This window comes from Dendrobates tinctorius, unplaced genomic scaffold, assembly GCF_039654945.1.
Source record: "Dendrobates tinctorius isolate UK_male_01 unplaced genomic scaffold, ASM3965494v1 ptg000060l, whole genome shotgun sequence".
Lineage (NCBI taxonomy): Eukaryota > Metazoa > Chordata > Amphibia > Anura > Dendrobatidae > Dendrobates > Dendrobates tinctorius.
The window spans coordinates 15,911,128-15,938,776 of record NW_027361728.1 but is presented as its reverse complement, the minus strand read 5'-3'; the positions used below and the strand labels follow the sequence as shown (position 1 = coordinate 15,938,776).

Below are 27,649 nucleotides of genomic sequence, written 5' to 3'. Positions count from 1 at the left end.
CTTAGGAGGTGGCGATGGTGAACTCAGTCGAGGGGTTCAAGAGAGGCCTGGATGTCTTCCTTGGAGCATAACAATATTGTTTCTTACAGTGATTAGGCTCTTTAGAAGGACGTAGGTCTTGGGATTTATTCTGATGGCATACAGGCTGAACTGGATGGACAAATGTCTTTTTCGGCCTCGCTAACAATGTTACTATGTTACTGGCCGAAACACGCGTTGGGGAGGGCGCACTGCTACAGACTATTCCCGGCCATCTACCAGGTATATCAGTGATGATTATTTCTTTCTTTCATGCTTGTAATTTAGTACTGACACTGTTCATTAGGCCATTTGGGAATGTGCAATATTATGGGATAATATTGTGATCTATTACATCATTGATGTATATATTATTCAAGTTTCCTTTTGAGTAGCATGTGCGCCCCTTTTTCGTGTGTACATGTGGTTTTGCCTTCGCTTCCTTCCCTCCCTTCTCCTTGTATTTGTTGTGTACTTAAAAACATTTTCTATTTTGTATAATATGCTGTTGGGATTTTTTGATCGTGGTTTTGGTTGTTTTGTTTTGAGTATGACTAAAGCAGACACTGTCGGCAGTGACTTAGGCTACTTTCACATCAGCAATTTTTTGTCATTCACGGCAGATCCGGCAGTTTTTCCGTATCTGCCACGTAACAAGTCACTTACAGCAACATTGCGTTCAGCTTTATTCATTCCCTATGGGATTTGCGGACATGTGCGGCACTTGCGGTTTTGCCGCGATCCGGCAAATGTGTTACTTGCAGCAATGGAAAAAAAAATCGCTGCTAGCAGTGTGTTTTTTGTCTCATCGCAAGTGCAAAACCACAAGTGCCGCACATGTCCGCATGTAGCCATCACTACCTGTCTCTGCACCTTGCTAGTTCATCCCTATCTTTCCCTCTCTGACCTAATACTACGCTATAGATTAAGTTCACAGTGAGAGTTTTTTCTGCATTTTTTTCTGCAGCCAAACCTGATTTTTTGGCAGGAAAGAAGCTGCGGCAAATACGCAGGTTTAGGTGCGTTTTTGGTGTGTTTTTCGTCGCGTTTTTGGTGCGGTTTTTTTCATGCGTTTTTGTGTCTCTTTGTGCATGCTAATAAAGTTGAGTGCCCCCAGAAAAAAAAAACTTCCTGTAGAACCGTACCTCTTTTGAAAAGCCGGCAATTCAAGTGGTGCTACAGTAAAATTACACTGACAGGTTAGAATAGCATAGATGGAATAAATATATACACATAGATGGAATGAATAGATTAGATAGATTACCTGTGGTAACCTCTTCACAGGCATTTTCCCATGGTCCAGAGGTCACTTCAGTTCAGACTGTGAGGGAGCGCAGGCTCAGTGACGTCACCGCTAGTCACTCAAGTGGCGCCGGCAGCATCTTATTCATTCATCAGTGGTTTACAGCCGGGGCGGTCGCATCTTGGCACCGTTCCGATTGTAAACTGTATATGGCCCAGATATGGATTATTGCGTGGGACAAAATTATGGAACGGTATGGTATATTGTTGGCTTATTATTTTATTTTTTTTGCTGGAGAACGAGGGCATCGCAGGAATTAGGTGTTTAATAAAACTGGGAAAGCTGTTTGGTGTTTTATTTCATTAAAAGACTTTACTTTGGCTGTGTCTTTATTTAACCTTTAACAACTATAGGATTAGTCATGGAAAGATGTCTTATTGACACGTCTCCATTACTAAGCGGTGGGCTTGATGTCACGTGACAATACAAAGGTGACACTAACCCCACAAATATGAACCCCACTCGACACCACTACAGGGCAAGTGGGAAGAGCCGGGCAAGGTGTCAGAATTGGTGCATCTAATAGATGCGCCTTTCCTTGGCGACTACGGGTTGCTGTTTTTAGGCTGGGGGGCAATATCAATGACACCTTACCAGCCTGAGAATATCAGCCTCCAGTTGTCTGCTTTAGCAAGGCTCGTTGTCAAAAATGGGGGAGGACCCCACGCCATTTAATTATTTTTTTAAAAAATGAAAAAAAGTGTGAGGAGTGAGGACCCCTCTATTCTTGATAACCAACCTTGCTGAGCTGTCAGCTGAGGGTTGCAGCTCCCAGCTGTGAGTTTTGTCTGGCTGGATATCAAAAATAGGAGGGACCCCATGCCGGTTTTTAAATTATTTATTTACAGCGCAGGAGCGGCTAATGAATATTCCCATCTGCCGCTCCTGCTCTCACTGTAATTAGCGACTGCAGGTGTCGGATGATGGGATCAGTAGTCCCATCAGCTGACACCAGTAACCGGAGGTAAACTTTATACATCTGATCACAGCTGCAGGCTCCTGCTGTCATTTGACAGCGTGGGAACCGTGGCTCTCTGACCGATCAGAAGCCGTGTTTGCCGCGCTGTTATGCATGATTGGGGTTCGGGTCCACTCTGCTGGATGACAGACTGAATGGAATCATCATTCAGCCTGCCATCTATGTAGCAGAGCCGAGTGAGCTCACATCCGGCTGTCCCTGACTTTTCTGCAGCAAATATGCTGCAAAAAAGTCAACCTGCATATTTGCAGCATTTTTTCAACATCCAATGGGTGAAAAATGCTGAAAAAATGCTGAAAGAAGTGACATGCTCTATATAAAAAAAACACAGTGCAAAGTACAAAATCCTGATGACAAAAAAAAACTATTTGTGTATGAGATTTCTGAAATCTCATAGGCTTTACTGGTAATGTAAAAAGCAGCTGAAAATTAGCGTAAAAAAGCAGCAAAAAAACGCTGCTAAAACACCCTATGTGAACATACCCTTAAGCTTTACAAAACCAATTTAATAACTTAAATATTCCTATGATAATGAGGGCTCCAGGTACAAGGACACTGATCAATCCTCGCCCCTCACGTGTCACGAGCTCCCGCAGGCACAGTGCTCATCATTAGGGAATCTCTGCAGATGAATTATCAGGTAAAAATGAAAAACAAAAACAACAGCACCGGACCCCACAGCCGAGCGCGTCCCAGGCCCCTATGTTATGTCACAGGCCGATGAATCTCAGTGTATCGCAGAGGGGCGATGTATGCTGTAAATATTCTACTACCATCTTCCTCTTACATTTGTCCACCTTTGTTCTGTGACACACTATATGATTTTTGGTTACTTTATTTGTACCTCATATCACTGTTTACAACTTACCATTTTTCCTTTGTTGCATTTCAATTGTGGGTTCTATTTATGTTTAACTATATTCATCATGTATGACTATTTACTTTGCCTGTAAACCACTGGTGATGCCATCTTATTGCTAACAATGATACTTATACTAATTATGCTGTTTTTTTATTGAGTTCTAAATAAAAATGGAACTACACTTACTTATGGTTGGGTTTCTAAGACCCTCCATGACAGCACACAAGAGGTTGCCTCCCCATCCAAATTAGGGACAGGAAACAAGAGTTTAAATAGCCCTCCTCTTTCTCTACTCCCCAGTGTTTTCCTGTCCCTATTAGGAATGAAGAGGTTCTGTGTGCTCTGTGGATGGGGCCGGCGAGATCCCGGAGTTTTCTTACCTGACAGCCGGGCAGCCGGGGTCGATCATTCCGAACCTTCCTCCCCGGACGCTGCTCCTGCCGCTGGCGGGACCCGCACCATCCTCCGGCGCTCTGGCAATGCTGGATGGTGAGTCGGGCTGGGGGTCTCCCGTAGCTCCCCAGCCCAGGATCCGCTCCCCCCGTGCGCCGCATGCTCGTCTCTAACCGAGCGGCATGCACCGGAAATGACGCTCACCGCCGGCCCGAAGGCGTGACGTCACTTCCTTCCTGCATTCCACAGTGGAACGCACCGCGATCTTGGCGGGAAATTTGAATTGAAAAAAAAAAAATGAAAAAAAAGAACAGGTGGCGCCAGGAACTGAGGGGGAGCGATCTCATCCGATTGGATGAGATAAGGAAATGCTAGATCTCGGTTCCTATTTAAGGACCCTGATGGAAGACTCCATAAGGTAGGACTAACGTCTGCATGATGGATGCGTCTTCCCTGAAAGCTGCTTCTGCAGAGCCCAGCACAAACCCTGGCCCAGTGAGTACACTTGGAAAAGGTTATATACCTTTTTGGTTTGGGACCCATCCTTAGGGGCCCCCCTACTTTTCTCTTTTTCAGGGAGACAAGGATCCTACAAGGATCCCTATTAGGGACAGGAAAACACTGGGGAGTAGAGGAAGAGGAGGGCTATTTAACCTCTTGTTTCCTGTCCCTAATTAGGATGGGGAGACAACCTCCTGTGTGCTGTCGTGGAGGGGATTAGAGAAATATTACTTTTTCATTTATTATTTCAAGAGGCCCAGTTAGCTAATACAAATTGTTTGTGATAAAACTGTTTCAGGGAAAAATCAGAAGGCCAGATTTCCACTTTAAAATTGTTAGGCCTATTATTGGGGTGCAGTGAGGAGGCCCATTTACATAACCAATTCATTTGTGATAAAACTGTGTTTCAGTGACAAATCAGAAGGCCAGATTTCTACCTAAAAATCAAAAAATCATTAGGTATAGCAGTGTTGTTCAGGCACAGTATTTAAGAAAACATATATGCTGTATACTGGCAGCTATGGGCCTAAGGTTGTGAAACAGCAGATTACTAGAGGGGAAGCCTATATCTATCTATCTATCTATCTATCTATCTATATATAATATATATATAAAAATGAGTGTATGTATGTGTGTGTGTATAAGCCATGCCCACTCAACATAGCAACCAATCACTAAGCATCTTTCATTTCACCAGAGCTGTTTAAAAGAAGCTGAGCTGTGATTGGTTGCTATGAGCAACAGTTTTCCTTGTAGACAGTTGTGGTACCTGAGGCCTATTATTCTTATCATTTCTATGGTATTGTCGTCCTTCTGTAAAGCTGGAAATAACGCAATTTATTACCGTGCCGACACAGACCACCCTCTGACATAGTCTGCACAGGGAGCCCAGGGGGAGCCCAGTATCACACAGGATAGGATTAGATACACAGTTCAACAGACTGTATCACACAGGATAGGATTAGACACACAGCACAAGTATCACACAGGATAGGATTTGATGCACAGCTCAGTATCACACAGGATAGGATTAGATACACAGCTCAGCAGACTGTATCACACAGGATAGGATTGTTGCACAGCCTCTGGATACCCACAGTTGCAGTAGAAAACTTCACAGAGCAGATTACAGGTGATAACAAGCTTTTACTTCTCAGAACATGAGGTAAAGGAAAAATGCATAGTCATTCAGCTCTGCATCAGGAAGACGTAACAAAAAACTGAAAAGTACAAGAGAGACTTTTTCTTTTATAATACATTAAGCAAGGAAACTTTACACAACATCGTCATCTATTGTCAGATCAGCATAAAGTCCTCCTTCACACAAACAAAGACGTCCGCAAATGTTGCATATACCAACACCCTTTCTCAACAGTAAGGACTTATTCAATCAAACCTAATTTCTTCATTAGCCTCTGATGTTTTTCAGCATTCAGTGCCTTTGTGAAAATGTCTGCTGTCATATCTTCAGTTGGATAATATTCTAATTTCATGATTCCTTGTTCCTGATGATCCCTCAAGAAATGATACTTCACATCAATGTGCTTGGTTCTTGGGTTAACTCTTTCCATCTGAGCAAGAACAAGACATCCTTGATTATCCTCATTTATTTTTGTTGGTTCCAATTGTGGTTGTCCTTGGTCTGTTAGCAATTGTCTTAACCATAGAACTTCTTGACTCCCATGTGCTGCTGCAAAATATTCTGCTTCTGTGGACGACAGCATTTCTATTGATTGTTTTTTACTAGTCCAACTAATTGGTCTGCCTGAGAGAAAGAAAAGATAGCCACTGGTAGACTTTCTGCCAGTTGGATCTCCAGCCCAATCTGCATCAACGTATCCAGTTAAAATGCATTTATCACTTGTAGGCATTTTCAGATTAACATTGCTAGTTCCTTTCAAATAACGTAATACTCTCTTCATGGCATTCTAATCCGCTTTATTTGACTTGGACAAATTTCTACTCAGAATTCCTACTGCTACTGTGATGTCTGGCCTTGTAATAGTCGCTAGATACAGTAATTTTCCTATTGCCATTCTGTACTCTTCATTATTTGGTAATACATTTTTCTCACTATTCATCTCTTTAAGATAGTTAGTTTCCATCGGAGACTTTGCTATTTTTGCATCCTTCAATCCAAATGTTTCGGTTATGTCTTGAATCATGTGATTGTGATTAAGTAGGAAACTTCCATTTTCTTCTCTTTCTATCTGTATTCCTAGGTACTGTTTCACATTTCCCAAGTCTTTAATCTTGAAATGTTGATTCAGGATTTTTAGTATGCCCTCTTTATCCCTTTCTTTTTCAAAACAAACTAAAATGTCATCAACATATATGAGTACATAAATCCATATGTCCATTAGTCTTTTTGTGTACAGGCAAGGATCAGCTCTGCTTCTTTGAAATTTTTCATTTGTGAGCATTTCCGTGATTTTATCATTCCATGCTTTAGAAGCTTGTTTTAAATTGTATATACTTTTCTGTAATTTGCAAACCATATTTGGGTTACTTTCATCTTTGAATCCTGGAGGTTGTTCCATGCAAATATCTTCTGTTAAACTTCCATTCAAAAATGCTGTCTTTACATCCAGACGTTTCAGTTCCATTTGTTCTTGCTGCAACTGCAAACAAAGTTCTTATTGTAGTATGTTTGACAACTGGAGCAAAAGTTTCATCATAGTCTTCTCCATATTTTTGAGAATAACCTTTAGCTACGAGTCTTGCTCTGTATCGTTCAGCTGTGCCATCTGTTTGGTACTTTACTTTAAAAACCCATTTACCTCCTATAGCTTTTCTTCCTGCTGGTAATTCTGTGAGTGTCCATGTCTTTGAGTCATGCATTAATTTTATTTCTATTTCTGCTGCCGCTATCCATTTATTTGCTTCTTCTTCAGGAAGTCGAGATATGTTTTCCCAAGAGGTAGGCTCATAAATTTTACTTGTACTTGCCTTGTATGAGAGGCATATTGGTGGTTTTCCATTGTTTTCTCTTATTGAACGTCTTGGTTTTGTGTCTGTTTGTAGTTATATCTCTTCACTTGCAGTATTCTGTTTATCAATTTCAACTTCTTGTTCATCACATATTCCTTCAGCTATATCACTCCTGTTTTTCTAATTTTTTGTTTCCAGTGAAATCATAGTGTCTTCATTTAGATCCACAATGAATGTCACACTGTTACTCACTGTAACTGTCTGTTTTGGGATCTAGGATTCTATATCCTTTGCAATTTTCACTATATCCAACAAATATTCCTTCTATGGACCTATTTTGAAGTTTGGAATGTTTTTCTGTTGGAATGAATACAAAAACTTTACAACCAAAAACTCTTAAATGATTCATACTTGGTTTCATACCTTGTCACAGTTCATATGGGTTATTTTCGGTATTCTGGAAAAAAGTCAGTTTTGTAGATATGTAGTTGTCATTGCTGCTTCACCCCAATATTTCTATGGTAGTGTGGAATCTGTCAGCATACACCTTATCATTTCAGTCAGAGATCTGTTTTTCCTTTTTGCTATTCCATTTTTTTTCAGGAGAATATGGATCAGTCTTTTGATGCTCTATACCATTTTGTCTTAACTAGTTTTCTATTTCGTGTCCTGTAAATTCACCTCCATTATCACTTCTTCAAATGACAATTGGCTTCCTCTGAAACTTGTTATTCGACTTTGTCACATAGTCTACTAGTCTATTGAAAACTTTGCTTTTGTTCTTGATCAAGTATGTGACTGTGTATCTTGAGTAGTCATCTATAAAAGTCACCATATATCTATTGCCTCCTGATGTAGTCACTTTCATGGGTCCACATACGTCGGTATGCACCAAATCAAGTGGTCTTGTGCTTTTTGTTTCACTTTCTTTAGGAATAGATATCCTTGTGGCTTTAGATTTTATACAACATTCACATGTTACGGTAATTGAGCAATCAGATATAAATAGTTCCTTTGTCAATTCTTTACTTTGTAGCTCCATTATACTTTAAGGATGTTTGCGTCCTAGACATCTATGCCACATGTGAATATAATTCTTGTGATCATGTGTACACAACTTCATCTGTTCCTTTAATGTGTCTAGATGATATAATTGTTCATCTGCCTTGACATTTGTTATTACCTTATTTCCTGCTAGGATTCTACATTCATCATCTTTGAATTTTACAGTAAAGTCCTTTAGCTGTTAAGATGCTTTACAGATAACAGTCCTTCTAATCCTGTAACATATAACACATCCTGTACAGAAAAATATTCAGGATTGAGAGTCCTCAGTAGTTGATACCTTTTAATGGCTAACTGAAAAGATGGTAATACATTGCAAGCTTTCGAGACTACTCAGGTCTCTTCATCAGGCTAGACTAAGAGACTAGATGAAGAGACCTGAGTAGTCTCGAAAGATTGCAATGTATTACCATCTTTTCAGTTAGCCATTAAAAGGTATCAACTACTGAGGACTCTCAATCCTGAATATTTTTCTATCTACTGGCTAACACGGTACAAAGATATACATCTTTCCTACATCCTGTACAAGTATTTTTGAATCATGGCCAAACTTGTTAGAACAGTTTAGCATTCCTTGTCCAACACCATCTGCAGTTATTTTGCTTCCATCTGCAAGATAAATGGCTTCCTTCTTATTTAAATCAAGTTCAGTAAATAAATTTTTATTACTTGTCATGTGACTTGTTGCTCCTGAGTCAATAAGCCAACGCAATGATGATTTCTTCAGTTACTTTAAATGAGCCATTCCAATTATTTTCACATGAATCAGAAATTGTGTTTTTCACCTTCTGTGTATTCTCTTTATGGTGTAATTTCTGTTATTCTGCTTTCCATATAGTACAGTCTTTCTTTAAATGTCCTTTTTTCTTACATCTGAAACATTCTCTTGTCTCTTTATTATTGAGTCTTTTTGATTCTGTAGCATTAAGAGCAATTCCATTATCTTTTTCAGTAGAAGAATCATTTGTTTGTTCTTTCCTTCTTTGATATTCATCTATGAGTCTGGTCTTCACAAACTCTAATGTAATGTCTGTTTCAGGTCTTGTCTCTAGTGCATTTATTAAAGCAGTATATGAATCCGGTAAACTGCACAATAATATTGCTGCTACATAGCTTTCCTTAATATCTTCACCAATTGATCTCAGCTGTGATATCACTTCCATAATAGAGAATATATGCTTCTGCATGTCATTGTCTGCACTTAGTCTCATAGTGTAAAGTTTTCTTAGCAGAAATAACTTGTGATTTAAGCTGGGTCTGATGGTAGCTCTTGCTTGCGTATATTTTCTATCCCATGTCTGATTATCTTCATCAGGTCTATCTGTAGTGATTACTTCCCATAAATCATCTTTAGACAATAACATCTCCACTTTGAACTTCCATAACTGATAGTTCTCATTATTCAGCTTAGCTACTGTGAGTTTTAGCTCTGTGCTACTCGTCATCTTTAATTTGTGTTACTTGTTTGGAGAGAGTTGTACTGAAGAATTCTTCTGCATTCGCCAGGGTCTTGCTGAGAGTTCAGGTGTCCTGGGTGTCTGGGGTCCTCAGTGCCTGGTATCCTCGGTGCCTGGGCCCATAACCTGTTACACAGCTTCTGGATACCCACAGTTGCAGTATAAAACTTCACAGAGCATATTACATAGTAAAACAACTTTTACTTCTCAGAACATGAGGTAAAGGAAAAATGCACAGTCATTCAGCACTGCATCATGAAGAAGTAACAAAACACTGAAAAGTACAAGAGAGACTTTTTCTTTTACAATACATTAAGCAAGGAAACTTTACACAACATTGCCATCTATTGTCAGATCAGCAGAAAGTCCTCTTTCACTCAAACAAAGAAGTCCACAACTGTTGCATGTACCAACAAGGATTAGATACATGGCTCAGCTAACATTATCATACAGGATAGGTTTAGATACACGGCTTAGCAGACTGTATCACACAGGATAGGATTAGAGACACGGCTCAGCAGACTGTATCACACAGGATAGGATTAGAGACACGGCTCAGCAGACTGTATCACACAGGATATGGTTAGATACACAGCTCAGCAAACAGTATCACACAGGACAGGATTAGATACACAGTTCAGCAGACAGTATCACACAGGATAGGATTACATACACAGCTCAGCAACAGGATGTGCCAAAGGAGAGGACATTTTCATTCCAAAAATTCCACTCATTCCATCTGATTTGCACTTTGATTTTAATCACTTCCAGTTTCCACTTTGACTGGCATTTGCAATGTCCATTAACAAGGCTCAGGGACAGTCCTTGAAAGTAGTAGGAATCAATTTGAAATCTCCATGCTTTCCTCATGGTCAACTTTACAAGGCCTGTTCAAGAGTTGGAACTGCCAAAAATCTGTTCATCTTTGCACCAAAAGAAAAAAACAAAAATGTTGCTAATTAAAAGGCTCTTGAATGAGTTGAAAATAAAATACTATCAATACTTAGGAAATCGTTTAGGTAATTTGTGTTGCAAATCTGTAGTGTTGAATATATGATGTTATATGATGCAATATTATCATTATAATTTGTTATCATTAACCACATTTAGTTACTATGCCCACGCAACCCTGGGCTCTTCAGCTAGTACAACATAAGTGGGAAAAAATGAGGTCAAGATGGAAGGGTGAATAGGCTTGGTGTTTGATGTGTATGTGGGTTAGGTGTTAATGTTAATGAAAGCTCAACTCAACAATTATGTTGTAGCTTCCCACACAGACACAAAATGATGCAACCATGACAAGCACTGCTTCCTCAGCTCCAACTCTGCCTGTGGTCAGCACCGGCCACGAGTGTACAGTTCGCAGGAGCGGCAAGGGTTGCTAGGCATGGCCCTTTATGGAGACAACAAAAGATGACCCAACTCATTTTATCTGCCACATTTAAAAAAAAAAAAAAAAAACCTCAGTAGAGGTAAAAATTGCAATAATTTGACAACTACATGCCATAGTGTGGGAATCTCACTGCAATAAAATGCGGATTACCGGCCTCGCCAACCACCGGTCGTCCCATCAACCACATCTGCTGATTCTTCCTCCTCCATCACCGTGCAAGTCTTCTCACACATGTCTCTGGCTACAGAAACTCCACTTGTTTATCCCCTACAGTTGGGGTGAGTGAGAGCTCGTTAGCTGTTATGGAAGTGGACATGACTGCTGTTTTTGTGTCACCTAGAACAACACATTTTTCTCAATCCACCAGAACATCTCCTCCTGCACTTCACTCACAGTATAGCAGTTTGCACTGTTCTCGATACGCCACCCTCTCTCATGATAGCAGTCAGCTCTAGGTCCTGCAGTTGTGGTCAGGTAAAAGATTGTTTCCTCCTACACATGCCAAAGCTAAGAGCTTGAACTCCACCATCTCCAATCTGTTGGCTTTAGAAACACAGAATCATAGAATCGTAGAGTTGGAAGGGACCTCCTGGGCCATCTGGTCCAACCCCCTGCTCAAAGCAGGATTCGCTAAATCATCCCAGTCAGATGTCTGTCCAGCCTCTGTTTGAAGACTTCCATTGAAGGAGAATTCACCACTTCTCGTGGCAGCCTGTTCCACTCATTTATCACTATAACTGTCAAAAAGTTTTTTCTAATATCTAATCTGTGTCTCCTCCCATTCAGTTTCATCCCATTGCTTCTAGTCTTTCCTTGTGCAAATGAGAATAAAGATGATCCTTCTACAATGTGACAGCCCTTTAGATATTTGTAGACAGCTATTAAGTCTCCTCTCAGTCTTCTCTTTTGCAAACTAAACATTCCCAAATCCTGCAACCTTTCCTCATAAGACAGGGTTTGCATACCGGTCACCATTCTGGTCACTCTTTTCTGAACTTGCTCCAGTTTGTTGATGTCTTTTTTAAAATGTGGTGCCCAAAACTGGACACAATATTCCAGATGAGGTCTGACCAAAGAGGAGTAGAGGGAAATAATGACTTCAAGTGATCTAGACTGTATGCTTCTGTTAATACATCCTAGAATTGCATTTGCCTTTTTTGCTGCTGCATCACACTGTTGACTTATATTCAGTCTGTGATCTATTAGTATACCCAAGTCTTTTTCACATGTGCTGTTGCTTAGCCCTATTCCTCCCATTCTGTGTATGCTTTTTTCATTTTTATTGCCCAGATGTAGTACTTTGCATTTTTCCCTGTTAAAAACCATTCTGTTAGTTGCTGCCCACTGCTCCAGTTTATTTATATCTTTTTGAATCCTCTCTCTCCTCTAGTATTAGCTATCCCTCCTAGCTTTGTGTCATCAGCAAATTTAATCAGTTTACCCTCAATTACTTCATCTAAATCGTTGATAAAGATGTTGAACAATACAGGGCCCAGGGCAGAGCCCTGTGGTACCCCACTTGAGACATTCTTCCAACTGGATGTGCAGCCATTTACGACCACTCTTTGGGTCCGATCACTAAGCCAGTTATGAATCCATCTTACAGTTGCCTTGTCCATTCCATACTTAGTCATTTTTACAAAAAAGGATTGTATGAGAAACTTTGTCAAATGCTTTGCTGAAGTCAAGATATACTATATCTACAGCATTTCCTTGATCCACCCAATCAGTGATTCTGTCATAGAAGGAAATTAAGTTAGTCTGACATGACTTATTAGTTACAAAGCCATGCTGACTCTGTTTAATCACTTCATTCTTATCCAGGTACTGACATACATGTTGTTTAATAATTTGTTCAAAGATCTTTCCTGGTATAGAAGTCAGACTCACCGGCCTATTGTTGCCTGGGTCCACCTTCTTCCCCTTTTTGAAGATAGGAACAACATTTGCTCTTCTCCAGTCTTCGGGGACTTCTCCTTTTCTCCAAGAATTTTCAAAGATTATGGAGAGGGGTTCAAAAATTTCTTCTGCTATCTCCTTCAATACTCTGGGGTGTAATTCATCTGGACCTGGAGACTTGAATTCATTTAGGTTAGCTAAGTGTTTCCTCACTATCTTTCTGTTTATAGATATCCTGGATTCTTCTATTCCCTTAATAGGACAGTGAAGAACAGTTGATGTTACATTTCCTTTCTGAGAGAAAACAGATGCAAATAGGAATTTAAAAGTTTGGCCTTCTCAACACCCTGTCTTACCATTTCATCATTTTCATCCTGTAAAAATCCTATAGCATCTTTGACTTTTCTTTTACTTTTGACATATCCCCAAAATCCTTTATTATTGCTTTTGACATCTCTTCCAAGACTCAATTCATTGCCAGCTTTAGAAAATCTGATTTGTGCACTGCAGGTTCTGCAGACAGCATTATATTCTTCTTTAGATATGCCTCCCTCTTTCCATTTTATAAACATTTTTTCTTCCTTTTTAGCATGTGCTTAAGTTCTGTGTTCATCCATCCTGGTTTCCTTAAATGCTTCCTATTCCCTCTTTTCGGAATTGTTAATAATTGTGCTTTGAGAATTTCATTTTTCAAGATTTCCAATCCTTCCTGGACTTTTTTGTCTTTAAGGATATCCAGCCATTGGATCCCTCCAATTCTCTTTCTGAATCCGTTAAAATCTGCCTTTCTGAAATCTAACCTTGATGTCTGAGTCTTCGCAGGTCTTCCTCCTCTAGTTATCCAAAATTCTAAAATAGCATGGTCGCTACCTCCTAGGGTCCCAGCCACTTTTACCTCCTCAACCATTTCCTCCCTGTTTATAAGGCTTAATTCCAAGGTAGCAGTTCCCCTTGTTTTTTCCCCTACCTTTTGGAAGATAAAGTTGTCAGCAAGAGAGGATAAGAATTTCCTTGACCTGTTAGTTTTGCCTGAGAGAGATTCCCAACAAATGTCTGGATAGTTGAAATCTCCCATGACAACTATGTCATATTTTTTGGAGAACTTGGCCATTTGATGCATAAAGAGTTCATCCATATCTTAAACTTACACAGGCGGCCTGTAGTAAATGCCTACAATGGTGTCCTTTCCATTGTTCTGTCCTTGTATTCTTACCCAAACAGTTTCCACAGAACTCCCAGTCTCTGAAGCTTCAATCTCTGTGCAGATATACGCGTTTCTAACATACAATGCGACATCTCCTCCTCGTTTATCAAGTCTGTTTCTTGCAAATAAGTTGTATCCTTCTAGTCTTGTATTCCAATCATGTGTATTGTCCCACCAAGTTTCAGTGATTCCAATGACATCATATTTCTTTTCCTGTGTTAGTAGTTCCAGTTTTCCTTGTTTGTTGCTTTGGGCATTAGTATAGAAACATTTTAGTTTGTGATTGGTTTCTCTTTCTCCAATATTTTTATTAATTAGATTCGTTTGTCTTTGTTCTTCCTTTTCACTTCTAATAGCAGAGTTCTCAATAGCATTTGTCAGGTGTATGGCTTTTTCTGGTCTTTTGCTTCCCTTCCCATGTTGTTCTAGTTTAAAACTCTCCTTACAAGTGTAGCAAGACGACTTCCAAATAAATGTTTTCCAGTCTTCGTTAGGTGCACCCCATCTCTAGCAAGTAGTCCATTGTATAGGTAATTCACTCCGTGATCCAGAAATCCAAATCGTTGCTGACGGCACCATCGACGTAGCCAGTTGTTCGCCTGCAGAATCTTATTCCACCTCCTTGTTCCATGGCCAGAAATGAAGCCTTTCCGCCTGGTGGATACAGACGGTTTCAGAAAGTTGATGGCCATTGCAGTCCCCCAGTACCAGTTGGCCAGTCGCCATTACTTCTCTAAGAAAAATGTGCCTTCACTACACCAGCATGTCGCAGTCAACATTACCCATTCCCTGAAAAAAATCTTTGTCTGCGAGGGTGAATTTCACAACTGACTCCTGGACAAGCAAACATGGGCAGGGGCATTACATCTCACTGACTGAGCACTGGGTGACTCTTGTGGCTCTGGAGGCAGGCGGTCAAGGGGCTGCTCCACAAGTCTTTGAATCCCCAAGGGTTGTGGGACAAACCTCTGTATCTAACACTTCCTCCACTTCTTCTGGCTCCTCCACCTCTTCTAGGGCCTCCACCTGTGCCCTCAACCTCTCCCTTAATCAGACACACATTCCAACAGTGAAGATAGAATCCCGCCCACCTCCATACTGTGCAGCCATGGCTCACCGATATCAGGAAGTGTTCAAATTAATATGCCTTGGAGATCTAAGTCACACAGCTCAAGAGTTGTGGAGAGCTATCCAGGCTGAGTTAGAACAAAGGGTGTCTTCACTGAATCTGGAGCCAGAGAAGGCAATGTGGCAGCCCTATGCTGGAGCAGCCTCACACACGTGCCTTGCATGGCTCACATTCTCAACCTGGTGGTACAGCAATTTCTCTGCCACTATACCAGCCTGGATGTGCTGCTGCAGAAAGCATGGTCACTGTGTGTTCACTTTTGGCAATTCCACCCCGCAGGTCATCGACTTGCATCTCTACAGAGGTCTTTCAGCATACTGGTTATCTATTTGATTTGCGATATTCAAACACAGTGGAATTCCACTCTGCACATGTTGCAGCGACTGTGACAGCAGCGACATGCCCTGGTGCAGTATGTCCTTTTGCATAGCCTGAGCCAACAGAGATCGGACATGGTGCAAATCATGCTTGTGGAGTGGGCACAGATGAAGGACCTCTGCACCCTTCTACACAGTGTTGAGATGGCTACTAAGATGGGTAGCGCTGACAATGCCATCATCAGCATTTCTATTACAATCATCTACATGCTGGAGCACACTTTTAATAGTCTGTATGAAGAGGTGGTGGTCCCAGAGGAAGAAGTGGAAGCAGAGGAGGATGTAGTAGGGATAACAATATCTTAAATTTCTGGACTGTTATTGCACTTGCGGGTGCCATGGGAGGGTGGCTTACAGAGATTGTGGGGGGCTCATGGTACCACAGCAACTGTTAGTGAAGGTACAGGAGCCGAGGAGCAAATGAAGGATGAGGTGATGGACGCGCAACAGTCTAGAGATGAAGAGGATAATGATCCCCTCTCTGTTGTCCATTGTTAGCAGGATGGGACGGAGGAAGTAACCTTGAATGTTACCCCACCACCAACACAGCATGGACTTGGACCTCATGGAAGTGCCTGACACATGAGCACCATCTTCAACTTGATGCCCGTATTCTTAAGATTAGAAATAGTGCTGACTGCAGGGTTACCCCTCTGTTAGATCCACGGTACAAGAGTATATTTAGCCAGATGCTTCTGTAATAAGCAAGTGCTGGGATGCAGTAACACAAATGCTGCAGAGCAGAGATTAACTATATTTAATTATTCAATAGTAATAGACTCCTCGCAGGGAGATTGCAGGGGAAAAGGGGTACAAAAACTAAACTGATAAACAGTTGTTTAACTAGACAGTCTTTTGATAACAGTTTCACTTATTGTGGCTCCGCAGCCCCTCACTCTCTGAATGTCCCATGGGTAGTAGAATGCTGGCGGTGGTCGGTGTTGTGTCTTCAGGCATCCCAGCCCAACACACGGTCCTGCTTCTGGTGGCAGCGGGCGGTCTCCGGATTTGCCCGCTGAGCCCCTAGACCATGTAACTGCAGAGCAAAATGATAGAGCCTTGCACAAGGTTCCGCTCAATGTGTGTCTCTGAGCAGCCGCCATCACTTGAATGGCTGCTCTGCACATCTCTGCTTGGCATGTGCTCCTCTGTGTGCCAGCCGACACCCGGACGTCCGCGCTGCAATGCTCTGCCTGGTGCGCGTTACCCTGCACGCCCGCCGATATTAGTAAGTCTCTCACACAGCCGCCACGTCTCCGCACGCTGTTGCCTAATGTACCCATCTCTGCAGCTGTGATCCGCACCTGCTCAACGTTCTGGCAGGAAGACCCTCTCTGTTCCCTCGCAGCACCTTTTTGCTTACTGTCCCAGCACAAGGAGGTGTGGCCCCAGCAGTTCCGGACCCGGCACTCCCATCTACACTTCCCCCGGAAAGGAATGTGTGCATGCTGGAATTTCAAAACACACTTGTAGGCAAACTTATGGGTGGTATTCCTCAAGACAGGAGTGAGGCACACATTGTGCATTCCAGTTCTAGACATCCAACCCTAGGAACGTCAAGGTGTCATCTCCAAAAAATTAGCAGAAGCAGCAGCATAAATGGCATAAACATTTTTACACATTGCTTTTAGACCAGCCTGTGTACCTGCAGAACAGTGTACAAGTCTGACACGCTGTGAACAACTGGAGATAATGATGCAGGAGTATCTGGAGCTCAATATCAATGCCATAAGGGGGGTGTTTGGACCCTTTTACAATTTGGTCTTCAAAAATGGAAGAGTGGCCTGAGCTTGCCTGGAGGTTTTGTCATGCTCGGCAGCCAGTGTTCTCTCAGAACGTATCTTCAGCGCTGCTGGTGGTGTCCTGACGGATAAGCACATCCGGCTGTCCCCTGAAAGACTAGACCACCTAACTTTTCATCAAAATGAGCAAGACATGGATCTTCAATTACTTTTGCATCCGAGTCGCAGACTGGGCAGACTAGGCGATGGTGTTGTTATTAGTGTCATGCATTTATCTTGCATTATTGCAGTCTGTGCCATCTTTGTTGTGGCTTCTGTGCTTGCTGTTGTTACTACTACTAATGTTACTATTTTTTGAAATGTGGAGACTCCAAACTGGGTCTCCATCTGGTGGTTTGCATGTAGTAGAAGGTGTGTCAGATGCCTATTATGCTGTTTCTACTTTGAGGAAATTGATGCCACTTTAGTTGTGTGTGACAATAATTTTTTGAAATGTGGAAAATCCAAATCAGGTCTTTTTCATGAGTGTTACCTGTAGGAGTTGGGCTCCCAGACAGGCAGGTCTACAGTTACTTTCAATCAACTACTTGTGTTACTATCCTTACATTATTATACAATTAGTATTCTATGACATTTATGTTTGAGCCCTCTGAGTGTGGTTGGAATAACAACAAAATAATTGAAGGTGTTGCATGAGGTATCAGGACTCCCAGCTAAGAAGGCTTGCACAACTCGCTTTGTAAGGGGTGTACCGGGACCATGTGCTGCTCACCCCTTTTACTATATATATATATATATATATATATGTTGTCTGTGTAATGTTGTATTTATAATTGTATGTTATCTAGTGGATAGGGAAAGTGTAGTACCTAAATTTAGCCACAAGATGGGGTACATTATAGTTCTAGGTATAGCACTGTACATAGTATGGTAGGAAATCAGCATAGGAGTTCCACATAGTAGATAGCTAATGTATGAGGCGTCTGCTGTGTGGTAAGCAAGAAACATTTCCAGAATCTAGCACTGTACATAGTATGGTAGGAAATCAGCATAGGAGTTCCACATAGTAAATAGTTAATGTATGAGGTGTCTGCTGTGTGGTAAGCGAGAAACATTTCCAGAATCTAGTCAGAAAGGCCAGGGGTGCCTAGATAGTCCAGAAGGGCTTAATGCCCTGGACAGCACAGCAACCCCACAATATTCAAGACAAGAGCACAGCCATCCAGGGCCAGTGAGGCAGAAGTACAGCTTAGCAGTAGTGGATTCAGCAGTGAAGGAGCAGAGGCTGAAGGAAGGCCAGGACAGTACAGGGATGCAGGTGGCTTCATAATGTGGCAACTTATCGTATGGGCTGATGCACTCAGATCCGGGGCAAAACGGCTGAGGGACCTCCCGAAAGAAAGTTTGGACAGGGAGAGCGCTGCGTTGCCGTGTGAGACGGTAAGACTCCGTAATGTACTAAAGGCCATAGGAAGAGCTGCAGGAGAAGTCACAACTGTTGTGAATTTGCTTTCTGGCCCACCTCTGGTTACTAGTGAAGATAGTGGAGCTGGCTGTATTGACAGAGGGGTCGCGAGTTCTCTTTCTGGGCTCCCTCTGGTGGTGACTGGAGGTAATGGAGCTGGTCTGATTAACAGAGGCTTGCCACCTGATAATGAGGAGGACGATTGGAGATCTGGAGTTTCTGACTGGATTTACGACAGCCGACTCCCTCTATCCCTGCTGGTGATTTTTTTCCTGCCTCCTGAGGTCTTAGTTTCCAGCTCAGTCCCTGCATGCTCAGCTAAGTGTTCTTTTGCTATTGTTCACATTTGATCTGGTTTTGTCTATTTCAGTTTTTTGTGGTCAGCCAGCTCCGGCTGGGGCTGTGCTGAATCTCCATCCATATGTTACTGCTTGTGCCAGTTTGTTTTCATCCCTTGTTGGATTGGCCTCTTTTTTGCTCTGCTTTCAGAATATACCAGAGTACTGATATAGTGGGCGAAGTCGTGCGACTTCATTATTTTTCTATCAGACGTGCTGGACATTTTTTGCAGGTTTTTTTGCGTCAGTGCAGACAGTGTCTTTCCTTTCCTGTTCTTTCTAGTTAGTGTGTGCCCCATTGTTTGCTCAGTCTATTTTCCTACCTGCGTTTGTGTTTTATTTATTATTATTATTATTTATTGTTACATTGTTACATGTAAGGAGGGGTATACATAATAAAAACAAGTACAATAATGTTAAACAATACAAGTCATAACTGGTACAGGAGGAGAGAGGACCCTGCCCGCGAAGGCTGACAATCTACATGGGATGGGTGAGAATACAGTAGGCGAGGGTAGAGCTGGTCATGCAGCGGTTTGGTCGATCGGTGGTTACTGCAGGTTATAGGCTTGTCGGAAGAGGTGGGTCTTCAGGCTCTTTTCGAAGGTTTCGATGGTAGGTGAGAGTCTGATATGTTGTGGTAGAGAGTTCCATAGTAGGGGTGATGCGCGAGAGAAATCTTGTATGCGATTGTGGGAAGAGGAGATAAGAGGGGAGTAGAGAAGGAGATCTTGTGAGGATCGGAGGTTGCGTGCAGGAAAGTACCCGGAGACGAGGTCACAGATGTATGGAGGAGACAGGTTGTGGATGGCTTTGTATGTCATGGTTAGGGTTTTGTACTGGAGTCTCTGGGCAATGGGGAGCCAGTGAAGGGATTGACAGAGGGGAGAAGCTGGGAAATAGCGGGGGGACAAGTGGATTAGTCGGGCAGCAGAGTTTAGAATAGATTGGAAGGGTGCGAGAGTGTTCGAGGGGAGGCCACTGAGCAGGACGTTGCAGTAGTCAAGGCAAGAGATGATGAGGGCATGCACTAGGGTTTTTGCAGATTTTTGGTTGAGGAATGAACGGATTCGTGAAATATTTTTCAGTTGAAGTCGGCAGGAAGTGGAAAGGGCTTGGATATGTGGTTTGAAGGAGAGATCAGCGTCAAGGATTACCCCGAGGCAGCGAGCTTGTGGGACTGGGGAGAGTGGGAAGCCATTTACTGTAATTGATAGGTTGGTTGGGGGTGGTCATGTGAGATGGGGGAAAGATGATGAATTCTGTTTTGTCCATGTTAAGTTTCAGAAATCTAGCGGAGAAGAAGGATGAAATAGTGGACAGACATTGAGGGATTCTGGTTAGTAGGGAGGTGATATCTGGTCCAGAGGTGTAGATCTGTGTGTCATCAGCATAGAGATGATACTGAAAGCCATGAGATTCTATGAGCTGTCCCAGGCCAAAGGTGTAAATGGAGAAGAGCAGGGGTCCTAGGACTGAACCTTGTGGGACTCCGACAGATAGGGGGCGAGGTGAGGAGGTGGTGTGTGAGTGGGAGACGCTGAATGTCCGGTCTGTTAGGTAAGATGAGATCCAGGATAGGGCCAAGTCTGTGATGCCAAGGGATGAGAGGGTCTGTAATAATAGGGAATGGTCCACTGTGTCAAAGGCAGCCGACAGGTCCAGGAGGAGGAGGACAGGGTAGTGTCGCTTGCTCTTGGCGGTTAAGAGGTCATTGGTGACCTTAGTAAGGGCAGTTTCAGTGGAGTGGTGTGACCGGAAGCCAGATTGTAAGCGGTCGAAGAGGGAGCAAGAAGAGAGATGGGAGGACAGTTCAAGTAGACGTGTTGTTCCAGTAGCTTGGAGGCATAGGGGAGAAGTGATATAGGGCGATAGCTAGATACAGAGGATGGGTCAAGAGAGGGCTTTTTGAGGATAGGTGTAATGGAGGCATGTTTAAAGCTTGAGGGGAAAACACCAGTTGTTAGTGATAGGTTGAAGAGATTGGTTAGGGTTGGGATGAAGACTGTGGTGAGGTTTGGGATGAAGTGGGATGGGATCGGGTCAAGTGCACAGGTGGTGAGATGTGATCTTGAGAGTAGAGTGGAGAGTCGATCTTCTGTAATGGTGGAGAAGTTGGTTTTGGAGGTGGAGGGCTGGGAGGTCGGGAGGAAGGGCTCTGGGGGTTGTTGACCCCAAACTGTCTCTGATGTTATCAATCTTCTGCTTGAAAAATGAGACAAAGTCTTCAGCTGAGATGAGTGGGGAGGGAGGAGGTGCTGGGGGACGGAGGAGAGAATTGAAGGTGCTGAATAACTGTTTAGGGTGATGAGACAGGGAGGATACGAGAGAAGAGAAGTAGGTTTGTTTAGCTGTGGCGAGTGTGGTCTTGAAAGTAGTGAAGGACTGTTTGAATGCGATGAAGTGCTCGTTGGAGTAGGATCTTTTCCATCTGTGCTCAGCAGCCCTGGAAGCTCTCCTCAGTTCTTTGGTCAGGCTGGTGTGCCAGGGCTGTCTGTTGATTTTGTGAGCTTTGGCATGTGTAAGTGGGGCATCAGATTCCCAAAGCTAAAGCTATTGTGGTGTTATATAGAGCAGCAGCGTCATCCGCATTGTGTAAGGAACTTATATCTGTGAGTGGGAGAAGGGATTCCGAGAATGAGTGTAGGTCAAGGTGTTTAAGATTTCTGCGAGGGTGTGAAAGTTTGTGGGGTGGGGATTGTAGACATGGAGTGGAGAGGGAACAGAATGTGAGAAGGTTGTGGTCAGAGAGAGGAAGAGGTGAGTTAGAGAGGTTAGATAGGGAGCAGAGGCGGGTGAAGATGAGGTCCAGTGTGTGGCCATCTTTGTGGGTGGCTGTAGAAGACCATTGAGTGAGGCCGAAGGAGGAAATGAGAGATAGAAGTTTAGTGGCAGCTGAGAGGGAAGTGTTAATGGGGATGTTGAAGTCGCCCATGATGATAGTAGGGATGTCCGTGGAAAGTAAATGAAGTAGCCAGGTGGTGAAGTGGTCAAAGAAGGTGGTGGCTGGCCCTGGGGGGCGGTAGATGACAGCCAGTTGGAGGTTGGAGGGGGAGTAGATGCGCACAGAGTGCACCTCAAAGGAAGGGAGGGTAACAGAGGGTGGCAGTGGGATTGGGGTGAAGGAGCAGGTATCTGGCGAAGAAGGAAAGTTTGGTAGTAACAAAAAGATCATGGATGTAGGAAAGCTTGTTGCAGACAGAGCGAGCGTTCCACAGAGCTCCTGTTAGTGGGACTGGGGAAGCGGGGGCTGGGTGAATGGGTATAAGGTTGGAGTGGTTATGGAAGGTTGTGATAGAGCGTGGATGGGAGGTAGAAATGACTGTGGGAATGTGGTGAGGAGGACCAGGATTTGGAGAGATATCACCAGCAGTGAGAAGGAGCAGAGAAAGTGTTAGCAGGTGGGAGCAGGAGAGGGCATGAGGGGCTGTCTGTGTTTGGAGACAGAGGATTGCATGTTAAGGAACAGTTTTGAGGAGGAGGTGAGGTGGATGGGGAGGATTGAAGAAGAGATGAACAGTTCCTTACTAGGAGTAGGGATTAGGGGAATTAGCAGAAAGTGAAGGATTATAGGGGTGAAAGTGAAAACAAACAGAAACATTGTTTACAGTGACTGTGTACAGTTACTTTCAGTTCCCTTCTGGTTCAATTCTGGTTTTAATTCTAAAATTTATCTTCACACTTCTAGGACACACTTATAGGAATCACACTGTAGACTGAAGTCTATGCAGACTTGAGCTATGCAATATATGTACAACTAAGTGCAGTCAGGTGTGAAGCAGAGAGGAGTGGTCTCTGCTCATCTTGGCCAGACAATTAAGAGTGGACCAGATGCATATGATCAAGCCAGAGTAAACAAGGTCATAAATAACACTGGGGTAAGCTGGGGTTAGCTGGAAGGTATATCATGTGAATGCTTGGTGTAGAGGCAAGTCTATGTGCAAAGCTGGGTGATGTACTATGTGCTCTTCATAGACAGACAGCAGGAGAGCATGAGAGCTGGGTGGATGAACATACCATGTGAATGCTAGGTGCAGAGGCAAGTCTATGTGCAAAGCTGGGTGATGAACTATGTGCTCTTCCTAGACAGACAGCAGTCGGTGAGACAGGCTTCATCTTGTCTCACCGACAATATATGTTTGGGGGCTATCTATTCCTTTGGGGTCTGCTCTGGGGCAGTTTAGATTTCCCCTTTCTTGCTTTAGGCTTATTTAGCTCTCCGGCTGTGTCGAGGCATCTAGGATCATCGTAGGTACGCTCCACGGCTGCTGCTAGCTGTGTGGATAGGATCAGGGGTCTGCAATCCGCTTAGTTACCAACCTCTCTGGTTTTCTGTGGCTTAGCTTGGTCTTGCTCTCCTCCTTGGTGACCCATTCATAACACACAACCGTACAAAAGGGCAGGTCACTCACCATGTGGCAGCTGACTTCGGAGGAGTATTGGACACTATTTTCATGTGATGGGAGGCCAGGGCACTGATACATCGGTGTCCTCGGCCGTGACTACGGCCCTGGCCCTCCCTCACACCTTAACAACCAGGTCCTCATTGAAACTCCAATTCCAAGCTTTAAATACAGGGCCAGACCCTGATACCTCATGTGTAGCCCATAGCTGACTGCTTGTGTGCCATTATAAAAGGTTCTACTTGTGCTGTTCCTGTAAGTTATGCTCTTCAGTTTCCATGTATTTTATTAATTCCATTCTATGCATAGCACTATTCCTACATGTCACTCTGCTGCCTTTTCTGTATAGCAGCCTGTAGCTAATTAATTCTTATGGCATTCCTTCACTTCCAGTTCAAGGGTCATGTCTTCTTCCTCCTAGCAGCCATTTAATTTCTAGTTTCACTTGCTGTGGGAGAGACACGCTTGAACCGGGTTCGGAAAGGCATCAGTTTTTCGACCTCTTGCTGCTGACACTTGCAGCCATACTTGGTGCTACATCTTGCTGTACCTTGTTTACACTGACATTTCTGGAGAAATTACTGTATTACCGAATATTCGCTGTATGTCCAGCAATGATAATATCCTGGTGATAAAACGTTAATTGCAGATAAACAACAGCACACAGCCTAATAAGCAGAAGAACTGAATTCTATATTTTAACTGCTTTATCAAGCTGTGCTCAGATTACATAGCAAATAGCTGCAGACCTTAAAAAATGTTGGCATGTTTGTTCTTATAAGAATTTACCTGGTTTATAACAGGGTTAGAACAAGCAGGTGAGACAACATTTTGGCTTGGTTTTACTGTTGCAGAGGCACCCTAGTCTCAGTGCTTGCTTGCTTGCACACATTTCTAACGTAAAAAAATATAAACCTTTACACATCATATTGGAAAGGAATAAATTATGGATTAAATAAAAGTGAAATCTTACTGTATAGGTTGGTAAACATTCCTGCCATGATTTGCCAGTCTTCACTTCACAAGAGCCTTCTTGTGCTTCATACTCAACAAAATAATGAATATGACCATCTTCTTCAATCTGAATGGAAAACAAATGATAAGAATTCACATAAAAAACTATTCAAATGTATGTTGTTAACACAGTTGTGTTAATTGTGTGCATATTATCATCTTATTTGTCATTCTTGTTAATACAAATGTCTCCTAAGACTTAAAGGGTCATTTCCAAAGTATTAAGTTACTCTCTCAGTGGGTCCGACACCTGAGATCGGGCCACTGGAATGCATGAATTGGTCTCAGGAAAAGTAGAAGTGGAGCCAGCTCACTCACAGGGCTCATTTAAAAATCAGCAAACTTTTATTGGGTTATCCTTTAAAAATTGAAGATTACAAACGGACATCTCAGATGATACAGCAATGACAGAGGGTGATCTGTAATAAGGCCATACGCGTTTCAAGTAACACAGCTCTTGAACCAGTGTTCAAGAGCCGTGTTGCTCGAAACATGTATGGCCTTATTACACATGCAAAACCATGCATTTTTTTGTGCAATTTGCTGGAATAATTAGCAGTCGCCATGTTGCGTTTGGAGAGCTCCTGATATGCCTAAACAGTAGAAACCCGCCCACAAGTGACACCATTTTGAAAACTAGACCCCTTAGGGAACTTATCTAGATGTGTATTGAGCATCTTGAACCACCAGGTGCTTCACAGAGGTTTATAACGTTAAGCCGTGAAAAAAAAAAATCACATTTATCCCAGATAATTCTTTTCTAGCTCCAAATTTAGCATTTTCATAAGGGTAACAAGAGAAATTTCTCCATACAATTTGTTGTGCAATTTCTCCTGAGTGTGCAGATACCCAATATGTGGAGGAAAACAACTGATTGGGTGCATGGCAGGACTTGAAAGAGAAGGCGCACCATTTGACTTTTTGAATGTAAAACTTGCTGGAATAATTACCGGTTGCCATGTTGCGTTTTTCACCCCCTGATGTGCCTAAACAGTGGAAACCCCCCACAAGTAACACCATTTTGGAAAATAGACCCCTTAGGGAACTTATCTAGATGTGTATTGAGCACCTTGAACCCACAGGTGCGTCACAGAAGTTTCTAATGTAGAGCTGTGGAAATAAAAAGAATCAAATTTTTCTAAAATAAATCTTTTTCAGCTCCATATTTTGTATTTTCATTAGGGTGGCAGGTGAAATTTCTCCATACAATTTATTGTGCAATTTCTCCTGAGTACACAAATAATCCATATGTTGGGGAATGTTACAGTTGGGTGCACGGCAGAGCTTGGAAGGGAAGGAGCGCCATTTGACTTTTTGAATGTAAAATTTACTGGAATAATTAGCGGATGCCATGTAGCGTTTGGAGAGCCCCTGATGTGCCTAAACAGTGGAAAAATTTTGGAAATTATAACCCTTTGGGAATTTATCTATAGATGTAGTGACGATTTTGACTCCATAGGTGTTTTCCAGAAACAAGCGGCATTGGATGTTGCTGAGTGAAAATTGCAAATTGCCGTTGTAGTGACCAGTACGTTATGCCCAGCTCCTGCTTCTGGAGACACGCACCTGTAAATTAGGTGGGCTCTCATCACTATGGAAATCCCAAACATGTGGTCGCTAATGTTGTTTAGGCAGACTGGGGCTCAGAAGGGAGGGGCATTTGGATTTTGGGAGTGCAGAATTGGCTGAATTTATTTTGGGAGCATGAAGCCATTTAGCTTTTCCAGAGCCTTTGTGCTACCAGTAAGATGGACTATGAAGAGAAAAGAGCACTACTGGAATATATGCACACCACACAGAAGCACCGTTTGAATTTTTCAACGCAGAATTGGCTGGAATTGAGATCATATGCCATGTCGCGTTTGGAGAGCCCCTGATGTGCCTAAACAGTGGAAACCCCCCAATTCTAACTCCAACCCTAGCCCAAACTCTAACCCTAACCCTAACCCTAATGGGAAAATGGAAATAAATGTATATATTTTTTTATTTTTCCGTAACTAAGGGGGTGATAAAGGGGGGTTTGATTTACTATTTGTGGTGGGTTTTTATGTTTGGCAGCTGTCACACGCTAAAAGATGCTTTTTATTGTAAAAATAGTTTTTACATCACCACATTTTGAGAGCTACAATTTTTCCACTTAGAACAGCACTGTGTCAGATCAGCGATCTGACAGACACTGCACAGGTTTCCTCACTGCCTGCTCTCAGCAGGCACTGAGGAAGCCGCCTCCCTGCAGGAGACCCTCCGAGCACCGCAGCACATCGCGCTGTCGGGGGGCTCAGGGAAGCACGGAGGAAACCCCCTCCCTGCCGATGCTTCCCTAATCCCCCTGTACACTGTGATCATATTTGTTCTCAGTGTGCCAGGGGTTAATGTGCCATGGGTGGTGTGTGACCGCCCCTGACACATAATGCCGGGTGTCAGTTGTGATAATCAGCTGACACCCGGCCGCAATCAGCGGCGCTCCCCCTGGGGGCGCCGCTGATCGCTATGACGTACTATCCCGTCCATGGGAATTAAGTCCCAGGTCACATGGACGGGATAGTACATCTAAAGCCAGAAAGGGGTTAAAATCACACCCAATATATATTGTTTTTGATTCAATACCTGTGGTAAGATATGTGGCAAGATGCATGGAGACATACACCATTTTTCAGACGGTTCTGATCCATTACCAGCTTCACCCCGTGGCCATTTTCTGCTTTTGGTTTTTGTTCCCCTTCTCAAAGCCATAACTTTTGTATTTTTCCATGAATATGGCCATGTGAGGGCTTGACAAGTTGTAGTTTTGAACAATACTATTGATTTTACCATATCATGTACTGGAAAATGGAAAAAAAATGTGGTGAAATTGCAAAAAAAAAAAATCAAAATCCACAATTGTTTTTTTTTTTTTAATTTTGTTTACTAGGTTCACCAAATTCTAAAACTGACCTACCATTATGATTCTCCAGGTCATTACGAGTTTACATATAGTAGGCACGTATAGGTTCTTTTTCATTAAAGTGGTGAAAAAAAAATCCTAAGATTGGTAAATAAAAAAAATGCATCATTTTCCGAGACCTGTAGAGTCTCGATTTTTTTGGATCTTGGGTTGGATGAGGGCTTATCTTTTGTGCTCTACATTGACGTTTTTATTGATACCAGTTTGGTGCAGATACCATGTTTTGATCGCC

General features: G+C 42.7%; 1 protein-coding gene across 2 annotated transcripts in view; it reads right to left on the bottom strand.

The window, feature by feature from the left end:
* LOC141092522 (T-kininogen 1-like) overlaps positions 1-27,649 on the bottom strand; it is a 170,158-nt gene that overhangs the window by 136,768 nt on the left and 5,741 nt on the right. For both annotated transcript variants that reach the window (XM_073578743.1, XM_073578745.1), the window contains exon 2: positions 24,433-24,540. In XM_073578743.1, the coding sequence (XP_073434844.1) occupies positions 24,433-24,540 (108 nt within the window). The remainder of the gene's footprint in view (positions 1-24,432; positions 24,541-27,649) is intronic.